The sequence below is a fragment of the Hyperoodon ampullatus genome, assembly GCF_949752795.1.
Source record: "Hyperoodon ampullatus genome assembly, chromosome: 6".
Taxonomy (NCBI): domain Eukaryota; kingdom Metazoa; phylum Chordata; class Mammalia; order Artiodactyla; family Ziphiidae; genus Hyperoodon; species Hyperoodon ampullatus.
In genome coordinates, this window is record NC_136919.1 from 8310561 (window position 1) to 8334266 (window position 23706).

General features: G+C 44.6%; 1 protein-coding gene across 4 annotated transcripts in view; it reads right to left on the minus strand.

Annotated features, from left to right (window-relative positions):
- The window catches only part of STXBP1 (syntaxin binding protein 1), a gene marked incomplete at both ends in the record, with an annotated part of 71636 nt that extends 56357 nt beyond the window's left edge, over positions 1-15279 (minus strand). For all 4 annotated transcript variants that reach the window (XM_079706786.1, XM_079706785.1, XM_079706787.1 and 1 more), the window contains one exon: positions 15243-15279. In XM_079706786.1, coding sequence (XP_079562912.1) covers positions 15243-15279 — 37 coding nt within the window. The remainder of the gene's footprint in view (positions 1-15242) is intronic.
- Positions 15280-23706: the final 8427 nt, after the last annotated feature.

The window sequence follows — 23706 nt, forward strand, 5'->3', positions numbered from 1 at the left end:
TATCTTTCAGTCCTTTAAAGACAGTGCCCTGCTGCCTTCCAGCTTACATTGTTTCTGACAAGAAATCTGCTGCCATCTTTATCTCTGTTCTGTACATAATGTGTCTTTGCTCTCTGGTTCATTAAGCATTTTGCTTTTTATCACTGCTTTTAAGCAGTTTTGGTTATGATGTGCCTTGGTGTAGATTTCTTCATGCTGCTTATGCTTGGGGTTCATTGGAATTCTTCGATCTAAGAGTTTATAGTTTTCATCAAATTTGGAAAATGTTCAGCTAATATTTTTTCAAATATTGTTTCTGACCCCCCTCATTCTTTTCACCTTTATATATATTAGGCTCCTTGACATTGTCTCACATCTTGCTGATACTCTCTTGTTTTTATTCCCCCAATCTTTTTTCTATGTTTCACTTTGAATAGCTTCTATTGCTTTGGCTTCAAGGTCACTAGTTTTTTCTTCTGCAATGTCTAACTTGTAACCCTAACCTTTAATAAAAAGCATTTGTGTAGAGAGATAAAAACAAGAGAGATAAAAACAAAGATGACAAGAGGTTAACCATTGTGAAATCTAGGTAGAAGATAGGTGGGTAATCATTACACTATTCTTTCAACTTTCCAGTATGTTGGAAATTTTTCTTAAGAAGGGATTGGGCCGCAGAGGAAGAATGAGTATTACCTCTCTATGAGAAACCGCCCAGATCTTTCAGTCTCAGCGAAAGCTCGAAAAAGCTTATTACTCTAACTAGAGTTTCAAATCCCTTAAACGGTAAGTAGGAGAAAGAGATAGAGACACCCCATGACGCAGTCAAAACAGTAAAGTTCAAGGTGACCCCTTTCCCCAAGATTATGTGAGGGAAAGCAAACCAGAAAATTCTCGGTGGCCACATGATTGCCTCATCTTAAAATCCTGAAGTACTTTTAGCCAAAAGATGATGAGATCTGTCGACTGAGTAATTTTAAGGGGTTCACCTCACAGTAGTCTATTGTTAAAAGCCTATAGTGTGAAATTCACACGGAGCAGACGGGGACTTTTGTTCAGAGCCAATGTTTTATTTTCTTCAAATCCCTAGCAACTAGTACCAACAATATTGATGTGTCCAGAGACCAGGGAAAGGCCTCTTTGCTTCAACTCCTGGCTACACCAACGCTCAGAAGATGGGTGAAGAAAAGCTATGAGAGGAGAAGGTCAGCGAGCCCTCTTCACCCCGTCACTGCCAGAGTAGGGGCTCTGAAGATCATCTAAGTGTAAAGGTTCTTCCTTTCTCCCTCGGCTGCCAAACAGAAGCAGCTTTGTTCCTACTGCCATTAAGGGAAGTTCATGAGGATCATCTGAGACTGGATTAGAATTAGCTGGGAAGTCCTGAGCTCCCTCTAAACACAGTAAGCAGCCTTCCCGCCCTTACCATTGTAACACTCCTAGCAGCTTATCCTTGTCATTGTGAATCTACGCTGACACAGAACATAAAAATAATACTGCTTGTCCCCAACAGCCATGGAGAAGGAAGATCTGCCAGTGCCATTCATCCAGCAGACTAGTACAACCTGACTTCCTGCTCCGGATGAGGCTGGACTACATGCTCCTACAATTCTTCCCAGACCGAAGATCCTATGATTTGATGGCATCTTTTTTTTTTTTTTTTCAATTGGAGTATAGTTGCTTTACAATGTTGTGTTAGTTTCTGATGTACAGCAAAGTGAATCAGCCACATGTATACATATATCCCCTCTTCCTTGGATTTCCTTCCCATTTAGGTCACCACAGAGCATTGAGTAGAGTTCCCTGTGCTATACAGTCTGTTCTCATTAGTTATCTACTTTACGGATACATCCATAGTAGTGTATATCTGTCAGTCCCAATCTCCCAATCCATCACACCACAACCCTACCCCCACCGATGTGATGGCCTCCTGACACAGCCTAACACCCAAAATCCTCAGAGCCTTGCATTACGAGTGGCTATAATCATTTCCTCTTCCCTCCTCAAAACAATCCTGAACAACAAGGTTCAGACAGGCAAGGACTGACTTTAAGACACAGGGGAAACACCACAGCAAGAGTAAGTCCTGAAAAGTTTCCAACTGCCAAGCCTCCCAGCTTGGAGACTGGAGACTCATCACTGAGTGAAGGCTCAGGCTTGCTTTGGGGTGATTTGAGGGTGGACCCTGGGAGCCACAAAATCGTAGACACTGCTCTGCTAGCCTCCCTTCCCTCCTGACTCTCAAACCTGCTGGCTTCTCTTCCTGTACCTGGCTGTAAATGTCTGTGCCCCTCGGGGGTGAACCCAGGCTCTCTTCTCACCCTGCACCCTCTCCTCTGTGATCTGACCCACTCTTTTTTTATTTTATTTTATTTTATTTTTTAAATTTTTGGCTGCATTGGGTGTTCACTGCTGCGCACAGGCTTTCTCTAGTTCTGGCAAGTGGGAGCTACACTTCGTTGCGGTGCGTGGGCTTCTCATTGCGGTGGCTTGTTGCACAGCACGGGCCCTAGGCACGCGGGCTTCAGTAGTTGTGGCTCATGGGCTTAGTTGCTCCGCGGCATGTGGGATGTTCCCGGACCAGGGCTCGAACCCGTGTCCCCTGCATTGGCAGGCAGATTCTTAACCACTGTGCCACCAGGGAAGCCCCCGACCCACTCTTGACTCTTTCCAACATCTGATGACACCCCAACACTAATCTCCAGCCCAGACCTCCCGCACATCTGCCCTAAGACAGTCCACAGGCACCAGAAGCACAACGCCTGCAAAAGGAAACGTTCCCCAGCAAACCTGCTTCTGCTCCTTCTTTCATGTCTCAGTGAATAGTGCGGCCTTCCAATAGGTTGCCAAAGCCGGAAAACTGGGAATATTCCTCAACTCCTTCTCCTCACCCTCTGCATCCAATCAATCACCATAACCTGACACTTCTACCTCTGAAGACTCCTTCAAGTCACTTTACTTCTCACCACCTGCCGCTACTTCTCCATCCCCCGGCCACCACCTCCAGCCTGGACCACCACCATAGCACCTAACTGAACCCTCCATCCAGCCTCCACACAGCAGCCAGAGGTCTTTCTAAGCCATGTCTCTCCCTGACTTAAAGCCTTCAGTGGTGTCCCAGTGCTCCTAGAATAGGGATAAAGCTCCTTCACAAGCACAGGAAAGCCCCGAGCACCTCTCCAACTTCTCTGTGCATGCTCCCTTGGCCCCCAGCTCCAGCCAGGCTCCAGCCTTCTCATTTTCTTGCCAAGCCTGGATATTTCTCTATGTGACTTACTGTCCCCCATGCCCCATCACCACCACCCTCCTCTTGGCCAGCTCCTCCACGTCCTCTGGGTCTCCTCAGCCTCCCTCAGTACCCAGGCCTTGTGGGGTGGGGGCTCCACCACGTGCTCCAACATCACCACACCATAGTGCCCCTCTCAGGGCACTTACTGCAGTGTATTACCACTGCCTGTCTGAATCCCACTAGGACCAGGCCTCCTTATACACCATTACATCTGCAGCTCCCGCACAGCTTCTCGCACATAGGAATGACTGCATAAACGTTGGCTAAATGAACAAAACCCTTGGTCCCAGAACCCACCAAAGCATGCTGAAATGGAAACAAGCCATAATGTATGGTCCTGGGTTTCTCTGGCATCTCAGAAGTCTTCCAAACAAGGAGTGACTGCTGGGGACTCTGATTCAAACCCGTCTCTTCACAGCTAGGCTCCAATGATTTTTTAAAAATTTGTTTGTTTTTCTCTACTTTTCTCCACATCTCTCTAAATCTTTTAGCTCCCAAGAATAAAGTAGGCTTTCCTAGTGCAATAATTACTTAATATCTCATTTACTTCCTACGAGGTCAGCTGTTAGGCCAAATTATTAGTAGACATTTAAAGTGAAATACCATCAGCATATGAGAAACAGAAACAGGGCTTCCCTGGTGGCACAGTGGTTGAGAGTCCGCCTGCCTATGCAGGGGACACGGGTTCGTGCCCCGGTCCGGGAAGATCCCACAAGCCGTGGAGCGGCTGGGCCCGTGAGCCATGGCAGCTGAGCCTGCGCGTCCGGAGCCTGTGCTCCGCAACTGGAGAGGCCACAACAGTGAGAAGCCCACATACCGCAAAAACCAAAACAAAACAAAAAAAAAAACAGAAAGAAAGGAATATTGGAAATCTGCCCTGTGAGAGCTTGCAATTTGAGCCACTAGTAGTTATTCTTACTTTGGAGCCCCAAAGACATATATTAAGATCAGATCAGTGTATATCAGAAGCAAATTGCTTTGTTTTAACCAACGCAAACTTTCCCAAAGAGCACTGAGCGGGCAACAGCTGGCTGTTATCTGGTGATTACTAGATCCTGTGTCTATCAAAACTATGAGCGATTTGTTTCCTTGACTCTGCTCAGGACTTACTCATAACCTTGAGCAGACAAACTTATCTCGGTAATTATATCTGTAAAATAATAATAACCCCTTATAATGACTCATTGTTTTCTGAGCAATTGTTTGAATTATTATTTAATGCAAGCCTTCAAAGAATTCTGTGACGCTGGGATTAGAATTTCCAATTGAAAAAGAGGTTAAACAACATGTCCAGGTCACCCAGCCACTAGGGGTTGGCACTGGGACTGTCAGCTGGATGTCCTGACTTCTAGTCTAGAACTCTTTCCACTCCACAACACTGCTTCGCGCTGACTTTTTTTTTTTTTAATTTTAATTTTTAAAAAAGCCTGGGGACAAAAAGCAAGTAAAACTCATACTTGCTGCAATTCAAATGAAGTCTTGGCTATCTCGCCCTAACTTCAGTGCTAGCAACGGCCCTTCACAGGAGAAACTAATTGAAGCAATCAAATCAGAGGATCGCCTTGGGGATTCTCCAAGCACTTCTCACAGAGGCGAGCCACAGGACTGGGGTTCACGATTTATGGCTGTTGAGTCGCCAGTGATAACTTCACAATTTGGCCTGACCACTCCACTAAAGAAAAGACTCTTCATTAGCAGCCAAACCCCTGTTTGTCTAAGAGGTGCTATGTGCCAAAAACACCAGAGGGAAAATCTTTTAGTGCATATTCAAAAAGCCCTTTTTGGATCCTGTGGTAGATATGCTCTCTTACATCTGATGGGTGACACATGGATGATCCCTGAGTCGCAAACTGCTTCTCATCGAAATTTTATCCCAAATTAAACTACTTATCACCTTATCATAAGAGTGACATTTAGTCCAAAACAAGGAAGACTGTGTTTAGGAATAAACGGCAAGAATACTGCATATTAAAAAGCTACAGGGGGGCAGTGGAGAGGGGAGGGTGGGGAGCCTCTGGGATTCAACCAAAGCTGTACTCAAATGACAACTCATATCCTTAGATGCTTTTATTAGAAAAAAGTTAACCAAGCATTTGATTCAAGAAATTAGAATAAGAACACACACACACACACACACACACCCCACAGAAGGAAGAAACTGAGTTTTTTAAAAGACAATTAAAATAGACAAATCATTACCAAGTATTTCCATGAAAATAATAATACTAACAGGGTAGAATGAGAAAAGAGATCACAACTACCAATGCAGAAGATATTTTTTAAATTAGACAAATCTAATTTAAAGTTAATAAATTTGAAAATTTTAGGTTGAAAGGCCTATTTTGTAAGAAAATATAAATTGCCAAAATTGATTCAAGAAGCTGAAGAAAGCCTGAATAAATAAATAGTAATCAAATAAAGTTAAAAGACTGTCAAATATTTATCCTCTTCCCCCCCAAAAGCAACAAATTCAAATAGTTTTATGGATAAATCATTCCTAACATTCAGGGAAAGGAATGTCCATGTTATTTGATCTATTCTGGAACATGCAAAAAGATAAGAAACTTCCCAATTCATTTAAGGAGAGACAAATTCTGATGCAAAAGATCTGGGAAAAAAGGGAGAGAGAGAGGAATTATATATATATATATATATATATATATATATATATATATATATATATATATATGTATATATAAAATACATAGTATTCAACTGTTCATTCCAAATATTTCTTGAGTGCCCACTATGTACCAGCATTGTTCTAGGTGCTGGGAATACAGAAGTGAACAAAACAAAGGCTATGCTCACGGAGCTTACATTTGGCTGGTGGAGGCCAAGATAAAAAAAAAAACAAAGAAGACAGTAAGTATGTCAGGTTTGACATGGTGAGGGGGATGAGAAAGTAGGGGGAATTTCAATTTTATATAAAGTAGTCAGAGGAGACCTCACTGGTGAGGTGGCATTTGACCAAAGACCTAAAGGAATTAAGGGAACAAGCATGCAGATATCTGAAGGAAGAACATTTCAGACATAGGTAACAACAAATGCAAAGCCCTGAGGTGGGAACATACTTGGAATGATCAAAGAACAGCAAGATGCTCCAATGCTAATGAATATAGACGTAAAAATATTAAGTAGAATTTAATAACACTGAAAAAGAATACTGCATGTCTAACAAGTAAGTTTATCTCAGAAATGCAATGAATGATTGCTCAATATTATAATTAATTAATTATATTACATTACTAGATTAAATAAGAAAAACTACATGATCATTTCAAAAGAAACTAAACGAGTAGCTAAGCCTGGTTTTAAAAACAAAAACTCTTAGTAGGGCTTCCCTGGTGGCGCACTGGTTCAGAGTCCGCCTGCCGATGCAGGGGATACGGGTTCGTGCCCTGGTACGGGAAGATCCCACATGCCGCGGAGCGGCTGGGCCTGTGAGCCATGGCCATTGAGCCTGCGCGTCCGGAGCCTGTGCTCCGCAACGGGAGAGGCCACAACAGTGAGAGGCCCGCGTACCGCAAAACAACAACAACAACAACAAAAACTCTTAGTAAGCTGGAACTAAAAGGAAGTAATTTGGATGTCAACTTCTTTAGGGAAGCTTTCTCTAACCTCCCCTGGCTTACACCAGACTAGCGCCCTGTATCATTCCTTTGTAATTCTCATCATAATTATAACTAACAAATTATTTGTATTAACTGTAAGACTACCATATTAGAATCCTTTTGAAAAGTGAGATGTTTCAAAAATATGATACTTTTAATGAATAAACCAGGAATGAAGATACAATGTGACCATTCAAAAACAATTTTTAAAATTTAAATGAATTGTCTAAAAGGACACAGGATGAGAGTTATAACAAGAATAAGTAGTTTTTATTAAAAGTACACAGAAAAGGGCTTCCCTGGTGGCACAGTGGTTAAGAATCTGCCTGCCAATGAAGGGGACATGGGTTCGAGCCCATGTCCAGGAAGATCCCACATGCCACGGAGCAACTAAGCCTGTGCACCACAACTACTGAGTCTGCGCTCTAGAGCCCACATGCCACAACTACTGAAGCCCGCACGCCTAGAGCCCGCGAGCCACAACTACTGAGCCCACATGCCTAGAGCCCGTGCTCTGCAACAAGAGGAGCCACCACAATGAGAAGCACATGCACCACAACAAAGAGTAGCCTCCACTCGCCGTAACTAGAGAAAGCCCGTGCGCAGCAACGAAGACCCAATGCAGCCAAAAATAAAAATAAAAATAAATAAATAAAATTTTTTAAAAATAAATAAAAATGGGCAAAGGGTTTGTGTAGACATCTCTCCAAAGAATATATACAAATGGTCAGTAAGCACATGAAAAAATGCTCAACATCACTAGCTGTTAAGGAAATGCAAATCAAAACCGCAATGGGATACCACTTCACACCCACTAGGATGGCTATAATCAAAAAAACAAATAACAACAAGTGCTGGTAAGGATATTATGAAATAGGAGCCCTCATACACTGCTGGTGGGAATGTACAATGGTGCAGTCACTTTGGAAAACAGTTTGGCAGTTCCTCAGAAAGTTAATTACCATATGTCCCAGCAATTCTATTCCTAGGTATCTACCCAAGAGAACTGAAAACACGTTTCAAAAATAATAAGTATAACATAAATTCTTCCAATCCATGAACATAGTATATCTCTGCATTTATTTAAGCTTTGCTATCTTTCATCAGTATTTTGTAACTTTCAGCACGCAGATCTAGAACACATTCTTTTAGATTTACACCCAAGTATTTCATGGTTTTTGTTCTACTATAAATGATACTATTTTAGATTTTAATTTCTAATTGTTCATTGCTAGTATATAGAAATACAATATATTTTTGTAAATTAACATTGTGTCCTGCAACCTTGCTAAACTATCTGCAATTCTCCTTATCATACAGTTGCTCCCTTATTTGTGAAGTTAAGAATTTTTATTTTCACATTGCAATACAGCAAACAAACTAGAATATTAAAAGTAAATTTGTGGGCTTCCCTGATGGCGCAGTGGTTGAGAGTCCGCCTGCCGATGCAGGGGACAAGGGTTCGTGTCCCGGTCCGGGAAGATCCCACATGCCGTGAAGTGGCTGGGCCCGTGAGCCATGGCCGCTGAGCCTGCGCGTCCGGAGCCTGTGCTCCGCAACGGGAGAGGCCACGGCAGTGAGAGGCCCGCGTACAGCAAGAAAAAAAAAAAAAAAAAGTAAATTTGTTAAAACGTCAATTCTCCCCAATCCAATCTATAGATTCAAGACAATTCCAAACAGAATCCCAGAAGAATTTTTAAAAATAGAAATTGACAAGCTCATTCTAAAATATATATGGAAAAGCAAATGAACCAAAAGAAGCAAAACAATTTTGAAAAAGAAAAACAAAGCTAAAAAAAAAAAAAAAACAAACAAAGCTGGAGGACTCACAATATCCGGTTTCCAGTCTTACTTTAAAGCTACAGTAATTGAGTCAGAATGAGTGTTAGTGAAAGCATACATATAGGTCAAGAAATAGAACAGGGAGTCCAAAAATAGACCCACCCAAAGATGGTCAATTGATTCCCAACAAAGAACAAAAACAATCAATGGGGAAAAAGGATAGTCTTTTCAACAAATGGTGCTAGAACAAACAGACACTCACAAACAAAAAAATTTACATATATACAAAAATGAACTTTTCATTTTTGAAATGAACTTTTCATTCAAAATGAACAAAAATGATCATAGCTCACAATATATAAAATTAACTCAAAATGGATCAAAGACTAAATATAAAGCCTAAAACTATAAAACATCTAGATGAAAACACAGGAAAAAAACAAACAAACATAGAAAATCTTTGTGAACTTGGGTTAGGCAGAGATTTCTTAGATAGAATACCAAAAGTACAATTCATAAAAGAAAAAATTGATAAATTGAACTTCATAAAAATTAAGAACTTCTGCTCTTTGAAAAATACTGTTAACAGAATGAAAAGACAAGTCACAAACTGTGAGAAAATATTTGTAATTCACATATCTGATGAAAGAAATGTACCCAGAATACATAAAGACCTCTCAAAACTAAAATAATAAGAAAACAGACAACCCAATAAAAAATATGCAAAAGATTTGGACATTTCACCAGAGAAGATACACAGATAGCAAATAAACATGAAAAAATGCTTAACACTATTAGTCATTAGGAAAATGCAAATTAAAATCATAAGATACCACTACCTCTGAGAATGGCTAAAATTTTTTAAACTGACAATACCAAGGACTAACAAGGATGCTGGTGAAAAATGTAAAACGGTATAGCCACTCTGGAAAATAATTTGACAGTCTCTTATAAAGTTAAACACACACTTATCACACAACCCATTAATCCTACTCCTAGGTATTACATATCCAAGTGATATGTTCACACAAAACCTGTGACTGCTTCTAGAAGCATTATAGAAGCATTTGCAATTGCCCAGAAAGTGAATAACTCAAATGCCCTTTAGCTGGGGAATGGAGAAACTGTAGTACATTCGTACAACAGAAGAGTAGCTGGCAATGAGAAGGGACAAACTACAGATATATGCAACATGGATGATTGTCAAATGCATTATGCTAATTTAAAGAAGGCACATTCAAAAAGCTACATACTGTATGATCCCATTGATAGCGACATTCTGGAAAAGGCAAACATATAGGGACAGAAAACAGTTCAGTGGTTGCCAGGGCCTGGGGGTGGGAGGGCAGGATGACCATAAAGGGGTTGCACAAGGGAATTTGGGGGATGATGACCTGTTCTGTATTTTGATTATGAGAGTGACTATATGACTGTATGTAATGGCTGAAATTTGAAGAACTGTTCACTAAAAAGGGTAAATTTTACTTATGCAAATTATACCTTACTTTAGAAATGAAAAAATGTAACATGTATTTATTATATTTCAAAATATAACACTTAAATTATCTGTATGCTAACCAAAGTTTCTTAAAAAAAAAAAAAAAAGGGTGTAAGAATGGGGCTTCCCTGGTGGTGCAGTGGTTGAGCGTCCGCCTGCCGATGCAGGGGACATGGGTTCGTGCCCCGGTACGGGAAGATCCCACATGCCACGGAGCGGCTGGGCCCGTGAGCCATGGCTGCTGAACCTGCGCGTCCGGAGCCTGTGCTCCGCAGCGGGAGAGGCCACAGCAGTGAGAGGCCCGCGTACGGCAAAAAAACCCCAAAAAACAACAACAACAACAAAAAAGAGTGAATGAAAACTGCTTCAATCTAGGTGTCCTCTCAACTTCTGACACATCCTATGACTCAGGGCTCCATCTGAAAAAGGTATGTAATATATTTAATACACAAATTGAAACTACATCCTTTTCCAAAAGAATGTGATTCTTATAAACTAACATGAGGAGAAATTGCTAACAGCGAGGAAGCAAGAAAAACAGTACATTTTGTAATCCTTGCATCTTTGAAACACACTGACAAAACTTCACGGAACGAGCAAATTTTGGATTACAACATGGATTTACATAATTGAAACAACACCATTAACATAAACTAGATAAAAAATGCCTCGAAAAAAATGAAATTCTCGAGATTGAGACTGACATATATATACTAATATGTATAAAATGGATAACTAGGGCTTCCCTGGTGGTGCAGTGGTTGGGAGTCCGCCTGCCAATGCAGGGAACACGGGTTCATGCCCAGGTCCAGGAAGATCCCACATGCCACGGAGCGGCTGGGCCCGTGAGCCATGGCCACTGGGCCTGTGCGTCTGGAGCCTGTGCTCCACAACGGGAGAGGCCACAACAGTGAGAGGCCCGCGTACTGCAAAAAAAAGAAAAAAAAAAAAAAAAAAGGATAACTAATAAGAACCTGCTGTATAAAAAAATAAATAAAATAAAATTCAGAAATTATTTTAAAAAAATGAAATTCTCCTTTCTCTTAACAATCTCTTTGCAAAGTCGACAGAAGGGAAAAAAAAAACAACTACATTTTATAGAAAGAAAATAAAGAAAAAAAAAGTAAAGAAATGACTAGAACTGGAAACAGAAGTTGGGTCAGGTTACAAATCATCCATATATTCTTCGGGTCTATTCTTGCATTTTCCAGCTCATTTGCACCTCGTTCAAGAAGTTTACCGAAGACTCCACACTTTCTCCCCCAAAACCCTGGCCCCCCAGGAAAGAAGTATTCTATCTCTTCTTGAAATCCTCTAACACTTGTACTGAACCTCTTTGTTGATCTTTTCATAATGATAATATTGACTGAATTTACTGTGTGTCAAGAACTGTATCAGACGCTATACCTGCATTACCTCATTTAATACCCATAGAACCACATAAGGCAGGTGCTATTATTACCCATTTTATAGATGAAGAAATTGAAGCACAAAAGGGTTCCATTATTTACCAAAGTCACACAGCTAATAGTGGTAGATCAGAATTTTATCCCAGGTAGTCCAAATCCAGAGCCCATTCTCTGAATCGCTATACTAAAGATTAAGTCATTCATCCAACATTTACAAAGCCTAAGCACTAACTCTCACACTAAAGACAGACTTAACAGAAAAACAAATATCGTATCTTAACGCATATATGTGGAATCTAGGAAAAGGGTACAGATGAACCTGTTTGCAAGGCAGAAATAGAGACACAGATGGAGAGAACAAACGTATGGACACCAAGGGGGGAAAGGCGGGGGTGGGATGAATTGGGAGATTGAGATTGACATATATATACTAATATGTATAAAATAGATAACTAATGAGAACCTGCTGTATACCATAGGGAACTCTACTCAATGCTCTGTGGTGACCTAAATGGGAAGGAAATCCAAAAAAGAGGGGATATATATGCATACAGCTGATTCACTTCGCTGTACAGCAGAAACTAACACAACATTGTTAAGCAACTATACCCCAATTTAAAAAAGAAGAAAAAGAAAAAAAAGGAGTATACATATTCAAAAAAAAACCAAAAACAGACAGACTTAAGAAGAAGATGAGGTCCTACTCTCCCATGAAAGAGCTTCTGGTCTAGTTGGAGACCAACACAAAGAAGTACAATACACTCGTTATACCTTAAGTATGTCAGGGGAGTGACAGGGAGGGCATCTCAGGATTGTCTGTGTCTGTCACAACTGTGTGACACTGTCCCACATTTTAGTGTCCCTGTATTCCCCCATAATTCCTACCAGGCTCTGAACAAACCTTTGTTGAATGAACAGCTAACACCCATCTCCTCTACTTTTGTTGTATCTGTACCTACTGCCACTCTAAAACTCAACTTAGAAAGATGTGACAGGAAGCCAAAAACTACATTTACCTTCCTCTCAATCATATCCTTAAGAACATTGATTCATTCCATGAATATTTATTGACTACCAACTATGACCAGCCACTGTTTTTGGTATGGGATACAGGGATGAACATACCAGATAAAGACCATGCTCTCCCGGAAGCAATATTCAAGTGGATGAAACAATCAAACAAGTACCAAAAAACCAAAAACAAACAGACAAAAAACCCACCAACCAAAAAAACAAAAAATGAAACAATATCACTTCAGATCATTTTAAGTGCTATGAAGAAAATAAAATTAGGGAATATGATAAACAGTGACTATGAGGTGTTAATTTAGACCGGGAAGACCAGGCTGTGAAGATGACATCTAAACTGGTGCGTGTTGGTTAAAAAACATCTTTGTTTTACTCCTATTTGTAGAGGAAAAAGGCAAAGCTAGAAACCCCATCCGAAATTAGGAGTCAGAATTAACAGAATTCTTTGTGTCACTGACAAAGAATTGCAAAAATATTTTTTCCAAAATTTATACCTAACTCAATAGTTATAGAAATAGAATGCTGTTCACACATCCACCAACTTTATGTAAAATTGGTTTTATTTTTGTAAACAATGGCTTTGCTTTATTTCAGAAAATAAATTTTGACCATATTGCACAATAATTTTTTTTTTAATACTTGCTTCTAAAAGTTGGGGGGAGCTACCTGCATGAACAAGGGTCACGGCAAAAGGATGCAAAAACGTGATTTCTGTAACACCTGTTTTCGGGATTTTGTTTTAAAAGCACCTTATTCAAATATAACATTTAAAAGAATGTAACATAACAATCCACATTTCACAACCCTTTAAAAAGCATACTGGAAGGAAATGGTATATCTAGAACAATGAAGAAAGTTATTTTTTACTAATGTTGCAAGGAAATGGACACCAGGTTTTTAAAAAGTAATTAACACTGATTTTGGCAAGTCATTTAACTGCTCTGAGCCTCCATTTCTTTCCCAAGGGTAAAATGAGGGTGTTGACATGAAAGGATCCCTAAGGGTCCTTCCAGCCCTAAACGCTTTGATTGGCCTTTAAAAATAGAAGGTATGTGATTCAGAACCTTTACCGCATGGGGAAGGCAGGTGATAATTATTGTGGACACTTTTTTAAAAACTTGCTCATTTTGGGGTTCAGTTTTTACAACAATTTTCTTCTGGTGTAATAGGTCAGATAAGGTTGTACAATTGGGAATATTTTCTATATATCAACGAAAAGAATAAGGAAGAAGAAACAATTATGATGCCTCAAAAGGACCATTACAGTCAAAAACATCTGACAACCAGAGAGCGAGCGAGCGAGAGGAATTGCTCTAATATGACAGAATCTTTGGAAAGGAAACTAATTTCCACCATTTTTATTCTATTTCCTTTCTTATCCTCTCCCACAAAGTCCACTTTTAATTTTCTCTCAATTCCAAAAGAGGTAGCGAAAGTTACAGCAATCCTCTCACATTTTCTGTTAAAGAAACAGCCGAAATATTGAAGAGGCACTATTTGCCCACACAGATCATCAAGCTTATTTAGCACTGGGGACGCCGTTTTCCAAATATCACCACCGTCAGAGCTCACTCCGCTGCAGCCCACACGCTCCAACATCCATTTTTAAAAATCCATTTACGTTGAGCCTTTCATCCAAACCCACGAACAACCATTTCCTCCCTGCAACAGTGGCTGGAACTGCCCGAAACCAAGCATCGGCTGAGTCTTGCGAACAGGGAGACTGCAGACTGCGGTGCTGGGCAAGGCCACTCCTCCCGCGCACACTAAAGCTTTCCTCGTCTCCCGGGTGATTTAAGACAGTTCAGGACCCTGATAAGACCCCGCCCTTGAAGCCAAGACCCAGGATCGGGAGGAGGAGAGAGGCGGCCTCAGCCCAGCAGAGCCAAGCCTTTGGAAAACAGGCTTCTCTCCAGCTGCCAGGAGTGGCCCAGGCTGGGCGAGCGGCGCGTCTGAGCCAGGGCGCGCGGAGCCGCTCCCAGGTGGGTCTCTGCAGCCGGGGACCGCGGCTCCGGCTCCCGGGAGGGAGGAGGAAGGGGGAGGAGGACGCAGGCCGGGATCTCGCTCGTCACGACTCACGAAGGAGGGTGGGAAAGAGGGAGGGACTGGAGACGGGAAAAGGAGTGGAATCAAGGAGCTTAGGGAATAAAGGCGAGGAAAAGGAGAGAGGAAATGAGGGGAAGGTACTGGGAGTGAAGAATGGGGGTGCAGGGGGGGGGTAATGGGCTGCAGGGGGTAAAGGCGAGGTGAAGGGGGAGGGATGGGGTGCCGGGGTGAAGGGGGAGGGATGGAGCGATGGGGGTGGAGGGAGATGGAGGTAAAGAGGGAAGAGAGGGATGGGGCGAAGAGGGGAGGGGTGGGATGAAGGGTAAGGGATGGAGCAAAGGTGGGGGGGGCGGAAGGGGAAGGAATGCGGGAAGAGAAGAGCACGGGAAGAATGGAAGAGGGCGCGGGCCGCAGGAGGCCGGGAGGGACTTCCCTCCGAGGAGGGCGGCGCCGGAATAACGGGACCCTTCCAGCCAGGAGCCCCGGGCCGAGCGGGGCGAGAGGCCAGCGCGGAGGCCAGGGCGCTGCGGGCAGGTACGGCGCCCGGCTTCTCCCGGGCAGCCGTAGCCGCCGCCTGCGGGGAGGACCCCGACTCCACTTACTCTCTCCGACCACCGCTTTGAGGCCAATGGGGGCCATCGCGCTGCGCGAGTCTCTGGGCTCCGAGCCTCCTCACGCGACGCCTGCGGACACCACCGCCTCCCCGGATCGGCGCGCTCTGCTAGCTGCAGCCCGCCGCCCTGCAGCCGCGCTCGGGATCGACTGACGCGCGGCCTCGGCGCGGGGGCGCGGCGCGAGCCAGAGCGAGGCTGCCGAGCCGCCGGCGCGCGCGGGGCGGGGGCCGGGGCCGGCCGGGGGCGGGGTCTCGCGCCAGCCGTTAGCGTCACCCGCTCGCCTCCGCCAATCGCACTGCGGCCCGGAGGCTCGGCCCCGCCCGCCGAGATGCGGCTGGAAGCGAGGAGGTCCCTGGCTCGTGGGAGAGCCACGCCCTTCCCCTCATCTCACGCGCCGCGCGCGGCCGGGACACGGCGCGCTCCCGGGGCGCCGGGTCCAAGAATCCTCTCCGCAGCCTCCGCACCTGAATCCCTGGCCTCAGGCTGCCGACGCATTCCATCTTCCTGAAACCCCGCTATGGTCTGTATTACCTCTTTCTGGGAACCTTACATCCACCCCACACACCCCCGCCCACAAAAGGAACTCAGAAGCTAGATCTTATTACTGGTACCCACTCCCCAAAACGTAAGGTTTATCGACACCATCTCTATCTCTTTGGGTGCCCATATCCATAAATCCACCATTCACTGAGCTCTTACATGCATCATCTCATTAAATCCTCGCAATAATTGGACATTATTTTTAATCTCCATTTTCAGATAAAAAAAAAATAGGCTCAGAAACTGAGTACTAGACTTGCTCTCAGGTTGTGTTTCATTCATTAACAAATATTTATTGTTCCCTCACTACTATATGTAAGCCACTGTTCTAGGCATTGGAGCTCCAGCCATATGTACAAGGCAGACACCGAGCCTAGTCTTTGGGCAACAAAAGTCTAGAAATATCTAGGTCCCAAATCGAATAGGAATATGCTGTGGGATGACTCTGGTCAGTATCTCCTTCCTGGAGTCCACATTTACCAAAGTGGTCCCAGGTCAGCTTTTGCTCGATTTAGTTGACAGGGGAGATTGCTTTTGAAATATGGGACAGGACTCCCCTCTGGCTTCAAAGAAAAATGAGTTGAGCCAATTTAAAGTCAAAAAGGACAAGAGAACTGGTAGTCATAAAATCAATAAATACTCATTAAATTTTTGGAACAGCTCTGTGAGCTAGCTCCTTTTCTTTATATTGTTAAGAAATATAATATTTTACAGATGAGGAAACTGAGACTCAGAGAAGATAAGTGCCTTGCTAGTAAGTGACAAAGGAAAGATCTAATTTTAGAATCTGAATTCTGAACCATTATTTTATACTGAGCAACAACTAAAGAAGTTGAGGCCTACAGGAGGACTTTCCTAAGGTGACACAGTGAACACTGGCCGAGGCAGGATGAGGGGCCACATGTCCTAGTTCAGCCACCAGCCCCAGGGCATGAAGATTTGACCATCTTCTCATCCTCAGTTCAATCTACCCTAACAGAACCTTCATATGGCTTCCCAGAGAGGAATAGTGTTCACCTGTCATCTCTTCATGTCTGGGCTCTGCCTTTTACCCAAGGAAGGTATTGATAGTCTTGGGTTGCATTTGGAAAAGGAGGAGATAGTTTGTAAATGTGAGGGGAACTAGGATGCACTTGTGATGCCACATGCTCCCTCCTTGACCCTCTGGCACGTGTCAACAGAGACTGCCCTCAAGGAGCCGGTATTCTAGCTGAGGAAACAGACAGGAATCAAGGAGTTACTGTTCTAACAAGTGCTGAAGCAGAAGGACAGAGGGTTCTGAGAGCAAATGACAGAGCACCTGACCCAGTGAACCAGGTAGGGTGCAGTCAGGGCAGGCTTCCTGAGATTAGTAAAAGGTAGCAAGAGGGGACGGGGAGGGTGTCCTAGGCAGATATACAGAAGGTGTCAGAAAGGAGTTTGACTTTTCCAGGAACAGAAAGGGACCAGTGTGACCAGAGGGAAGAGAGTCTGGGGGACAGAGTAGGAAAGAAAGCTGCTAGAGGTTGGCCTTGCTGCAGAACTCCAGGACTTCTGGGTGACCTGGAACCTGCCTGGAGACCTCCTCAAAGGCCACAGAAAAAAAAACATAGCAGCTACTTATTTTCTGCGGAAGGATAAAAAAAGAAATTCTTTCCTGTGGATGTGTACCTGAGATGTTTAATAGGGATGGCAAAAATCAGAATAGGATGGTTGAAAAAGCCAGTAGGGTGACAGACTGTCAACTCACCCAGGAACCCCTGACTAAGGAGTGTCGGATTGGAATCTCTCTGGATGTAGAATGCAAGATCTGTTCCAAGACTTCTTGACATCTCTGAGCCTTGATTTCTCCATCTGTGATACAGGGACAATAAAACTTCCAGGCTTCTTTAGAAGGGTGCCTCTGAGGACCCAGGGTGATGACCTGCACGATAGGATAAAATCCTCCCTCAGTCATCACACAGCACTATCCTTTGCACTGTATTCTTTATATGCAGTACGTTTGATACCCGCCAGACACCACGCAAAGGGCTCTCATGAATTTTCATCGAATTCTCACTACGGCCCCACGAGGTCGGAGCTATTTTATTTATTTATTTATTTATTTATTTATTTATGGCTGCATTGGGTCTTTGTTTCTGCGCGCGGCTTTCTCTAGTTGCAGCGAGCGGGGGCTACTCTACATTGTGGTTGCCTGGGCTTCTTATTGAGGAGCTCAGGCTCTAGGCGCTCAGGCTTCAGTAGTTGTGGCTCGTGGGCTCTAGAGCGCAGGTTCAGTAGATGTGGCGCAGGGGTTTAGTTGCTCCGCGGCATGTGGGATCTTCCCAGACCAGGGCTCGAACCGGTGTCCCCTGCATTGGCAGGTGGATTCTTAACCACTGTGCCACCAGGGAAGCCCCCGGTGCTATTATTATTACATTTTCCAGGGGCACAGGGAGGTCAAGTCACTTGCCCAAGGTCACACGGCTCTAAGAGCAGACCTGGGACTTGCGCTCCGACTTCCTGATGCCCAGAGGAGAACGTCCAGCGCCCAGGTGCAGCCGCAGTGCCCTGACCTAAGGACAGGTTTAGATGTGTGGACCTCTTGCTGGGAGCGTATCAGCAACGGGAGCCGAACCTCTTGGGAGTCGGGGCTCAGGCGGGTCCACTAACCCTTGCCCCTGCCCAGCCTTGGGGGGTCGGGTGGGGGGGCTGTGGCCCCTGGATGAGCCGGTTTGGTCCGCGGCCCCGCCCGCCCGCTGGGCAGGTGCACTTGTAGCTGCGCATGCGCGGCCTGCAGCCTCTGCAGAACCCGGGTGCCGGCCAACCTCTGGGGGCGGGAAGAATCCTGTGATTTACGCTTAGGTCACGTGACAGCGGGGAGCTTGCTTGCGGCTTGGCCGCTGCGTCAGGAGCCCGGCAGGTGGGAGACGGATGCAGAACAGAGAGGGGAGAAGCTAGGGGGGTTAGGGAACAGAGACGAGGAGCCTCATGGAGGGACCGAGAACGGGGGTGGGGGGTGCGGGGAGAGAGGGATAAGCAACCCAGAGTAGGCAATGGGGCGGAGCAGGGAGAGACGGAAGAAACCGAGTGCCGTGGCCTCCGCCAGCCCTGATAGCGCGGACCAACTGACTTGGGCCCCCCACGTACAGGGGCCTGTTGGAGAGCCCTGGGTCCAGAGTCTGGGTCTCTTGGAGGGACCTGGGTCCAGAGTCTGGGCCTCTTCTCCGACAGTCTCAGGCTTGCACCTGCCTCCCTTCTGCTTTTAAGCTGCATCATCAGCTGCATTTTTCCGTGTTCGCCCCACCCCCTCCTCCTGGTCTCTGGGCTTTTAAATTCTGCTGCATTCTTTTAGAAGAAGTTTCTAAAGAATTCAAGATAATGTTAATAAGGTTCTTTACCTAGTACCGGGAACCTATTAAGGACCCAGTAAATGTTAGCTATTAATATCGTTAAAAATGGCATAACGAGTCTGAATACATCAGTGCTGGATACACTTACAGAGCGTTCAGTCGGTTTCCTGTTTTTTTTTTTTTGCTGCTGTAGTTCACGGGCAGAGAATGAAAATGTAATTGTCTCCAGCGCAGCCACCCACTACCCCCCACACCTACAAAGAGCAGCAGGGCCTGGAGTGCTTCAGCTTGGTACATCCTTGCCGGAAAAAGTGAGTTAACAGTTTTTTGTGTTTGCGGTCGGAATACAATATGAAAAAGGCTTTGTTTTCAAAAGCGTAGGCTAGGTTCTCAAACTCAAAGGAGTGTAGGGGCCAGGCAGATGTAACACTACAGATGTGACCAACGGCAAAGCACGTGCCTTGCGGGGAGTGGGGGGAGGCGGGGGGGGGGCGGGGGGGCAGTCCTTACTCAGCTCCAACCACTGGTTTACACGCAACGACCAAGGATCTTGATTGTAAACATTTCGGCATCCCCCAGTAAGTCGAAGTGTTGCAATGGATTAAAAAAGAATGTAGGGCTTCCCTGGTGGTGCAGTGATTGGGAGTCCGCCTGCTGGTGCAGAGGACACGGGTTTGAGCCCTGGGCCGGGAGGATCCCACGCGCCGCAGAGCAGCTGGGCCCGTGCATCACAGCTGCTGAGCCTGTGCTCTAGAGCCCGTGAGCCACAACTACTGAGCCCATGTACCACAACTATTGAGGCCCGCACTCGTGGAGCCCGTGTTCCACAACAAGAAAGGCCACCTTAATGAGATGCCTGTGCACCGTAGGGAGAGGTGGTCCCCGCTCGCTGCAGCTAAAAAGAGAGCCCACATGCAGCAGCGGGAACCCAACGCAGCCAAAAATAAATAAGTTTATAAAAAAAAATTTAATAACACCACACTGGCTAAACAAAACACATCTGAGGGCCATGTCCAGTGCCCAGGTTACCTGCATGTAAACTCTGGGGGATTAATACGTCTTCTGGAAGGGGGAGGTTGGATTCCCCCAAGGCGCAGGTTCTGAGGAACACTGACGTCTCTCCCATGCACATAGAGTCCTGGGGCGGTCAGGGCTTTGGACAGGGGTGGTGGTGTGAATGCCTGGGCACCTTCCCCCGTGGCCCTGAGAGCCAGGAATGAGTCCCTCTGCTTATCCTGGCTCTGGGGCAGCAGATTAGGGCCAACCACTTTTGAATGGACTGGTGAGCACTGTGGTGGCAGCCTTTGAGGACAGCTATTGTGGACAGCTCAGTTTTGCCTGGACTGTGAAAGTCCCATAGTCCTGATCCAGCCCAGGAAGAAGGAGAGAGCCACACAAAAATACCATCCAAATGAAGTTTAGCAACCTCAGACAGTGGGGGCTTCAAGCGAGTTTTATTCAATTTAGAGAAATAAAGAAATATGACATTGTTTACACCTTGGGTATCAGAGAACAATTCATGCCTTTTATGTGTTAAATTGCCATGCGATCCCAGGGGAAGAAGTTTTCATTCCAACTGGAGAAATAATTTGGTTTAGATGTGGTTTGTTTTTGGCCAGTGGGGCCAGAAAGCTTCATGGAAGAGGTGGCATTTGAGCTGAGCCTGGAGGCTGAGAAGAGAGAGAAGATCAAATCCAACCAAAGAAAAGAGAATAGGCCCACGAGTCCCAAACTGTGTGCGATGCACCCTGGGGTGCCACAGCAAATAGTAACACAGTGGAGTATTTTAAATTTTGGAGAGAAACACAATGATGCTTATCATCTGTTGGACACTGTGGAACCTACTAGCTAGAAGTAGTTCACAGTTTCAACATTAGACTCTGCTACATTTCTTTCTATGATGTACATGTCTTTGAAGCTGAGTTTTCAGCAATTGATGTGGTAGAAGAAAATAACTCATGAAAATCAACGTGGAACAGGAGACTGAGAGTGTTAATGTCTGATGTGGTGCATTCTAAGGTCTGAGAAGGTGCACATATCTTAATAGTAAGGAGTGGTGGTTATTTTAGAATTACATGAAAATGTTTTTCTTTCAATTTATGGGTACTGTTTTCTCAAATGGCTACTAAGTTGTTAGGATATAACAGAAGTTGTTTGGTCCTGACTACTTCATAAACAGAGCTATTAGGTTTTTCTTTGGGTCTGGGATGCTATGAAAACATACTGAGACACAAAGGCTGCCACGTTTGGAAACCTCTAGCATAGGCAAAGTGTGAATTCATTAATTCAGCAGTATTTATTGAGCACCTACTGTGTGCCAGGCACGGTCCTAGGCATTGCAGACACAGCAATGAACAAAAGAGAAAACTCCCTGTAGACACGACACTGACATTCTAGAGGGGGAAACACCATAAATATGTAAATAGTAAATTATATAGTATGTTTAAAAGGTGATAAATGCTATGATGATAAAAATAGAGTAGGGTGATCAGGATTAGGCTTGGGTAGGGGTTGAAGAGAGATAGTTTGCATTTTAAAGGGGATGGGCAGGTTAGACTTCATTGAGAAAATGTTGGATATGGGTTCAAAGTCAGGAGTCACATCTGGGCATCCCTGTCAGCACATACAATGTGATGCCTCCAGGAAGGGTGACTCACATGACCCAGGGGGTTAGGGATTGGTCATGTAAAGGACACTGGGAAGAACTCCAGTTTAAGGCTGAGTGAAGGGAGCAGAGACCAGAAGGAGGCAGAAAGGAAATGGTCCGAGAGGTACAGGGTGAGCCAGGAGTGCAGAAAGACGGCATAGCTAACAACACCTCATGACCCAGGGCTCTGACTAAAAATAAAAAACATCGGTGGGTCTGGTCATTGAGAGGTCACTGGTGACCTGGGCAAAAGTCAGAGTGCACACAGGGGAGGACTGACTGAGAGGAGAAGGGGGGCTATCCTCCAAACTTCTCCAAAGAGTATGGATTTATCTTTCTGCAAGAAAGACACAAAAGAGGAAGAGAAAGGCTGGATGACCCACAGGGGATCAGAATCAAGCGAACTTTTTTGAATAGGGGGAAATCTCTCTCTCTCATTTTTAAATGAAACTTTAAAAAAACAGAAAAGTAATAAAGCAAATTCCCATATGCTCCTTCCCCAAGAGTAAAGAACAGTTAATGTTTTGCTTCAGGATTTTGTTTTAGAAAAATAGATCTGATTATATCAGGCGGATTCTTTTTCCTCCTGAAACCCCACTAAAATACTAGCAGGGGAATTCTTAAAAAGTTTAAATCCACGAGGACACAAAGAACAGGAAGAGAGGCAATGGGAGTTGAGAGATAGTGACAAAACTTTGGAAGATGAACAGCACATGGTTGAGGGTTGATGAGTGAACAGAGAAAAGGAAGTGGAAATATGAACCTCCAGAAGGAGACTAGCCACTCAACCACAGAACCTTGGAAACGTTCAGGAATCATTGGTACCAGGTACTTCCAGAGGTGGGAGTGAAAGGATGGGTTGAAAACAAAAGACTGGTAAAGAAAAGGATGAGTTATGGGCTTCCCTGGTGGTGCAGTGGTTGAGAATCTGCCTGCTAATGCAGGGGACACGGGTTCGAGCCCTGGTCTGGGAAGATCCCACATGCCACGGAGCAACTAGGCCCGTGAGCCACAACTATTGAGCTTGCGCGTCTGGAGCCTGTGCTCGGCAACAAGAGAGGCCGCGATAGAGGCCCGCGCACCGCGGTGAAGAGTGGCCCCCACTTGCCACAACTAGAGAAAGCCCTCGCACAGAAACGAAGACCCGACACAGCCAAAAGTAAATAAATAAATAAATTTAATAAATTTAAAAAAAAGTAACTGTACCATTTTAAAAAAAAAAAGGAAGAAAAGGATGAGTCAGACCACCAGGTCCCCTCCACCACCCTGCATAGTCAGGTGACAACCCCTCCCCAGCAGAATGGTAAACGATGATGGTGACGATGATGGTGACATGGTGATGGAAGCAAGCTTATATGGGGCATACTGTGTGTCAAGCACTCTTCCAAGCTCTTCACATATATCAGTTCATTTAACCCTAACAGTCACCTGTGAGGTATTTACTATTATTATCTCCATTTTACACACGAGGAAACTGAGCCATTTGTCCAAGGTCACACAGCCAATAAGTGATAGGGCCAGGATTCAAACCCTGGCATGTGGGAGGTAAGGATAGACAGTAGAAACCAGTGAGTACTCCTGTGGTTTGGACTTCTTTTGTCTCTCCATGAGAAGCCATGAGGATGGGGATGGGAGGGGAAGAACATAATTGAGATGAATCAAAATAGCACCACCCCCTCAGCACCCTGCTGTGCCAAATGCTTCACGCACAATATCTCTTTTAATCCCCTCCTCAAATCCTATGAAGTACGTATGATGATTTATATCCATCTTATAAGATGAGGAAACTGACACGTAATGCATTCTGGGGCACATAGTCAATTTCTGGGCAAACCAGGATTTGAACCTGGTATGTCTGAGCCCAAAGCCTGAACTCTTAACCACAGAGCTCTGTTCATCTCTAGATTTCAGAGCCTTTTTGAGCCAGACATGAAAGTATACACTATGAGTCTAT